Consider the following 6777-nt stretch of genomic DNA (forward strand, 5'->3'; position numbering starts at 1 on the left):
TGTTCCATAAACTATATTATTCCCTCTGTTTCACATTTATGAAATTTAGAGAACGATGTAAACAGGGTTTTCTGTTACTTGCTATTCTCTGTAGTCTGAGGAAGACCGGAAGAATGTTCTCAGGCTGCAGGATCTGGTGGACAAGCTGCAAATGAAGGTGAAATCCTACAAGAGACAGGCTGAGGAGGCTGTAAGTATTGATGTGTGAAGTCAGTCTTTATCCAGGTGGATGTGGAATTCTGTGTTGGTGTTTTCCCCTCTATTTAAACCATGTTCAACATTGTGGGAGCAGGGCTCTGTGTCCTTTCATTTTCTTTATTTCATATTTCTGCCTAACAGAAAACAAATCACCTTCAAAAATTGTAATATATCATTTTATAGCAGTAAATAACTGGAACATGATTTAATGGAAATAACTGCAATTATATATAATCATTCAAAAATTCCATAGTGCACTAGCACTTCGTATTTAGAGCTAGGTTCTTGGTATGTCTTACTAACCATCTAAACATTTAGCATTTAATCTATTTCCTTGGATTCCTCCTAGAAGTATTAGAGAGAATTGCATACTAACTCATAGTCCTAGGGGTATTTTTCATCATTAAAAAGGAAAGTGCCACAGCATGTTAAGGGCAGTGTTACAGTAGGACTATCATTAAATGTTTTCAAGCCTATTTTATGTTTCTTCAAATCTCCAGGAGGAGCTCTCCAATGTCAACCTCTCCAAGTTCCGCAAGATCCAGCACGAGCTGGAGGAAGCCGAGGAACGGGCTGACATTGCAGAGTCACAGGTCAACAAGCTCCGAGTGAAGAGCCGGGAAATTGGCAAGAGGGCAGAAAGTGAAGAGTAAATGACGCCAGTGCTGTAAAGTGAGAGAGTTGCAAAAATGTGACATTCTATCACTTTTATTTTGTAATCACTGCTTAGTCCTTCATCAATATCTAGATAATTAATGCCTAGAAAATAAAAATTGTAGAGCTTTTCCCATTTAAATAATGAGAAGTTGTGTTGTATTTTAATCATTACCCCGAATTCTTATTTTTTATTCTTATTTCTTAATTCTTATTCTCATTCTATATTTACATTTTTCCTTACTTATTTAAACTTATTTATCCAATTAAAAATCTTGCTTCAGGTATTTTCAAAGTGTTTCAGCCACTGTTGAAGTGATCTAATCCGACATCCTGCTTTGTTCTCACCATAGAATTTCATCTAATACTTCCTAATGTGGCAAGTCATTATTTCTTTGCAAGAGAATATAATAATCCCTTATAACAGTTGCTTTAGGAATACAATAGATATTAACTCAATTGCTCTGTCCAAAGAATAAGAATTTATTGCATCTTCCATTAATCCAGCTAATCTTTGATCATTATTTCAAGTTAAGCTTTTTCAATCCTTCAAGCCACTTTGGAACATAGTTTAGAGTACATTTAAACTTAAAATGAGGTCTACTTTCATCTTTTGTTCATGAAAGTGATGTGCAAATCAACATTCCCAGGGCAGGTCACCAGCAACCTTATATAGTCAGTCATTCCTTGTCTATATTCTGTTCCCAAAACTCCCCTGAATCTTCTAACTTGGTCAGGCAAACACTTACCTCCTATGTAGTCTACAGGGTAATCCAGATAACTTTGCCCAGGCTGGCATCACTCAAAACATGTGTTTTCATTCTTTACAATATAAAGTAAAACATATGCAGGTATTCTTCCCAAAAATGTCAAGGCAGTGGAACAATTAAAAAAAAAGGTTTATTTCAGATGCAAGGACCCTTTCTTAACGATGCTGCACGCACTGGGCCCCCAGGGAAAAAAGGCAATGCCCAACCTTCTTTTTGTATCTTCTCTCTCTCCTCCCCCACACTCTCTGGCTTGACGATGCCTTGTACGTGTCTGCAAACATGTTATCTCCCTGCATACCAGGGAGATATCTTACAGCTTCTCCCTGTGACTTTCTCTGAAATACAGAAGGAAGGAAAAAAACCATCTAACCCATTTGAGAAGGCATTTTACAGTCTTCCTGAGCGAAATTGAGTTCTAGCTTTCCATCACAAATTCTTCAGAAATTGTACCTATCCCTACAACAAATGTCATTAAACATCAGAGAAATCCATGGTCACCTCTTAAAAGCAAGGAGAAATAGGTGTCACTTTCTCTGTCATAATCTAATATGTAGAGGACTTGTCCTTCCCCAGTCTGAAGATATTTGAACCAGTGAGACTTTCTCAAGATTTTTTCATATTCCACCTGGAAACAAGATGCTTGAAGAAACCAAATCAACTACTCCTGTTGAAGTTCCACAGCTATGCCTTCGGAAATAAAATCAGTTGTCTACAATGAAAAATGTCAAAATAGTCTCTGTAGAATAACAAAGAAAATGCTAATCTGGCAAAGGATGACTGCATTACTGAAGGGGTGGCAATTCACTGCTGTGACATGGGCCTGTCCCTCTCTTTGTTTGATTAGTTGATAAACCTGATGACTTGTCAGAGTTCACAAGCACCAAGAATATTCAATTATCTTCCTTTTGAGTTGGGCCATACCCTAAAACTTTTTTCTACATCTCTTCCTTTCATACCTTAGTGTTAACTGGACAATGAGGCTATGGTGCTCTCTGCTGTGTCCAAAGACACAGAAGCTGAAGTCCAGAGCTGAAGGCTATGATAAACAACACAACTTTCCTCACAGTAGACTTCTGTTTGTAGTTTCTTCATTTGGCTTTTTCTAAGAGAAGTGATCTAGCCCACAACACATCTGCATTTGCCATTGAGGCACCACTGTCTCAGACCAACCTTACAGCCATTGCACTTCTCAGTGAACACAAGCTGGACCAAAGAGTATTGCAGATCTCAGAACTGACCACCATTCCAAATAATTTGTCAGTCATTCATCACCCTCCTGTTTCCTATTAAAAAAAAAAATTATTAAGCTTTCTAAGCATGGAGTGGTGAGTAACAGAGAGAATTATGACTAATGTTCAATTGACAGTCACTTCTGATTATGTATTAGTTTATATAACTTCTAGTTGTTTTCCGCAGTTCTGATTCTTAGTTTGACACATGAAAGAGAGCATTCAGTGACTGAGAGCTATTCAGTAATTTTTCCCATTTAGTTTCTACTTAATGAGTATTATTCAAACTATGGAAAGATGGAAATACTAAATTCCTCATAGGCTTTCCAAGGTTTTAAGATAGATGTGTGAATTACTAGAATCACAGAATGGTTTGGGTTGGAAGGGACCTTAAAGCTCATCTCGTTCCACCCCCTGCCATGGACAAGGACACCTTCCACCAGCCCAGGTTGCTCCAAGCCCCGTCCAACCTGGCCTTGGACACTTCCAGGGATGGGGCATCCACAGCTTTTCTGGGCAACCTGTGCCAGGGCCTCTCCACCCGTCCCAGGGAAGTGGAAGGCTTAGACAAAGTTTTTTAGAGAAGCCCTCTTGTTGAGCTATGAGGTGCAGAAAGGACCCCTTTGCTTTCCAAACTCCTTCTCAGAGAGGAGCCTCAGTGTGTCTGGATCCAATCTCAGCCTCAGATTTTGTCCACAGTTTAAATTTAAGGAATTTTAGAGTCATGATTAAACCACTTTTGTCCCACAGGTCTTAATGATGGCAAATCAGATATATTTATATAAAATTAATTATTTATTATGACAAATGAACAGATAAAATATCTTAATCAGAATTATTTACTACACAGTATAAAAGCAAAAAACTACTAGTAGAGTATAGTATAGCATAAAGTGATATAGTGCACTGTACCAAAGCAATTGTATTAAAGCAATTCTATCAAAGCTGGCAAAAAGAAATAATCAGTAAGTAGAGATTGATGTAACTCACCACACAACAATTGTGGGCAGATCTCTCTCTTTCACTTAACCATGAATAGATATCTCCGCTTCACAGGAGAAGCTCCACACACTCAAAAAAAGTATATGGAAGAATCTGCCATATGAAAGTTGGACTGGGCTTTTTTAGTTATAAAGTGATTGACTGCCAGTCACATATTCCCAGGCCAGCCAGCAGCTTATCTGTCAAATCTTGCTTCAAAAAGCAGGGGTTGTTTGCAGTCTGGTGAACCAGGCTGGTTTTAACACAATTCAACACTAAAAGCAGTAACTCATCACAGACACTGTATTTTAGGCCCAAGACAGATAAGACCTATCAAGGCAGAGCATCCTGGTACACCACCCTCACAGGGTAGAATTTCTTCCCAGTATCCAATCTAAACTTACACTCTTTCTGTTGGAAGCCATTCTCCCTTGTTCTCTCACTCCTGGCCCTTGTCCAAAGTCCCTCTCCAGCTCTCTTGGAGCCTTTTTAGGCACTGAAAGGGGTTCTGAGGTCTCCCTGGAGACTTCACTTCCCCAGGCTGAACACTCCCAGCTCTCCCAGCCTGGCTCCAGAGCAGAGGGGCTCTAGTTCTCTAAACATCTTTGTGGCCTCCTCAAGACTCACTCCAGCAGCTCCACGTCCTTCCTGTGCTGGGCCCCCAGGGCTGGAGGCAGCTCTGCAGGGGGATCTCACCTGAGGGGGCAGAGAGGCAGAATCCCCCCCTCTCCCGCTGCCCACGCTGGGGGATCAGTCCAGCACACAGGGGGGTTTCCAGCCTCACCCACCAGCACCCACAAGTTTTTCTCCCCAGGGCTGCTCTTGATTCATTCCCTGCCCAGCCGGTACATGTGCCCAGGATCACATACTGATGTATTTAATGAAGGCAATTCATGCATACATACACATACACACACTCATCATTTCCAAAACTATTTTTCTGAGCACCAATCCAGTAACATGAAAATGTAGGGTTCTGTTTCATTACTGATATATAATCAAGGTCAAAAGTAGTCACTCTTCTTAGCTTTTGATTTCAAGGCTTTGATAAGGACTTTACAGCTGTACAGGACAGCTTGCCCTTAAGGAGTCCTCTAGTTAAGCATCACAATATCTCCAAACATGTTCCCAGAGTCACATGTCAGACACCTGAGAAAGGACATTCGTGGGATTGATTGTCACCTGTGAAAAGGATTGCTATCGAGTTCCTTTGGAGAAAGAAAAAGATGACAAATCAGCATGCAGCTTTTGTACCATGCAGATAAGTCCTGGTTTAATGCATCCCATGGAAAGAAAAGCAGTAGGAGCCTCTTTGCTCAGAAACCCTCTAATCTGCCAAGGAACCGTTCAAGCATTTGGGGTTCTTTTCATGATGGTTTTTTCCTGCCTGAGTCAAGCAGATAATTTTTTTCACCACACCTCCACCCCAGCCTGCCTCTGCCCCTGTGCACCACAGGCAGACTGACAGGGGCTGTTGGCCAAGACTCCCTGAAGAGAACACTGCAGGACAAGGCAGTACCTCACTGCAGGTAAGTCTCTGGTCTGGGCAAACATTTCCAACAACAAACATTAAATAGCTAAAACCATTGCCCCACAACCATCATGCCTCAGCTGAGTCTGAAGGAAAGCAAAAGCAGTGAGTGGAAAAGGTTCAGTTCTACACATGCTTTTACAGAAAAAAGAAAATAAGGTTTCAATCTGCTTCAGCCATGACATTTTCTTTGCCTGGCTGACTTTAGCTGAACCTCTGCAGACATGAGGCTGCAGCTAGGGTTCATCCCCACTGGTATGATGGGCTGCAGAGACTGGGATTGACTGAGGAGCTGATCCCACCCCTGGAATAGATTACACCATAGCATCACAGAATCATTTAAGTTGGAAAAGACCTCTAAGATAATTGAGTCCAACCATTAACCTAACACTGCCAGGTCCACCACCATGATGTACCTAAGTGCCACACCTACATGTTTTTTTAACACTTCTGGGATGGTGAGTCCACCACTTCCCTGGGTAGCCCATTCCAATGCCTTCTAATGACCGCTCTTTCAGGGAAAAAATATTCCCTAATATCCAGTCTGAACCTCCTCTTGCACAACTTGAAGCTGCTTACTCTTGTCACTTGTTTCCTGGAAGCAGAGCCCAACTCTCACCTGGCTCCCCCCTCCTGTCAGGGAGCTGGAGAGAGTGAGAAGGTCCCTCCTGAGCCTCCTTTTCTCCAGGCAGAGCCCCCTCAGCTCCTTCAGGTGCTTCTTATCAGACTTGTGCTCCAGACTGAAACGGAGCTAGGGCCTGAAGAGTTAACTCTGAATACTGATCCGAGGAATCTCCTGTTCAGAAGAATGCAATGCTTAGCTAGAATGTACTGCTTAGCTAGAGATAAAAACCAGAGCTTAAGGATTAGATGGTACCGTACACTAAAAGAATGCTCACACACCTACATAAATAAAGATAAGGGGCGAAATAGGGGCTGGAGTCCAAAAGTTTTGCAAAATTCACCATAAAGTCAGCAAAAAAACAAGAAAGTTGAAAAATTCAGCCGAGGAAGAAGAGTAAAATGCGACCCCGTGAGGCTGAAGAAACAGGAACGACCACCAAACATCACCCAAAAAGACAACTCCACCCCAGACTCCGCCTATTATGAATATTATAACTAGATGTTGCAATTATATGAATATGCATGTGAAAATTTTGTAATCACTTGTAGAAATTGTATGTAATCCTGTCCTTTCACTGAAAAGGCAGAGCAGTTTGTCCAGCGCGAGCTGGCTGCTCTCCAACGTTGCCTTGAATAAATACCTCGCTGCTTAAAGACTAAAACTTTGTCTCTGAGCAGTTTCTCTGCACCTTTTGGGGCAAAATTCGCCATCAAGACCCTTCCCCAGCAACTTCTTATAGCAGGACAGTCAGAGCAATGAATCCCAAAACATCATGAAAGATCTATACGT

General features: G+C 41.6%; 1 protein-coding gene across 1 annotated transcript; it reads left to right on the forward strand.

Annotated features, from left to right (window-relative positions):
* Window positions 1-94: 94 nt before the first annotated feature.
* On the forward strand, window positions 95-994 carry LOC113979039 (myosin-1B-like; the record flags this gene model as incomplete). The annotated part of the gene is made up of 2 exons (XM_027706475.1): window positions 95-190; window positions 699-994. Coding segments are annotated over 2 exons (249 nt in total), but the record flags the coding sequence as incomplete, so codon positions are not given.
* Window positions 995-6777: the final 5783 nt, after the last annotated feature.

The sequence above is a fragment of the Neopelma chrysocephalum genome, unplaced genomic scaffold, assembly GCF_003984885.1.
Source record: "Neopelma chrysocephalum unplaced genomic scaffold, ASM398488v2 Primary Assembly neopelma1_377, whole genome shotgun sequence".
NCBI classification, from domain to species: Eukaryota; Metazoa; Chordata; class Aves; order Passeriformes; family Pipridae; genus Neopelma; species Neopelma chrysocephalum.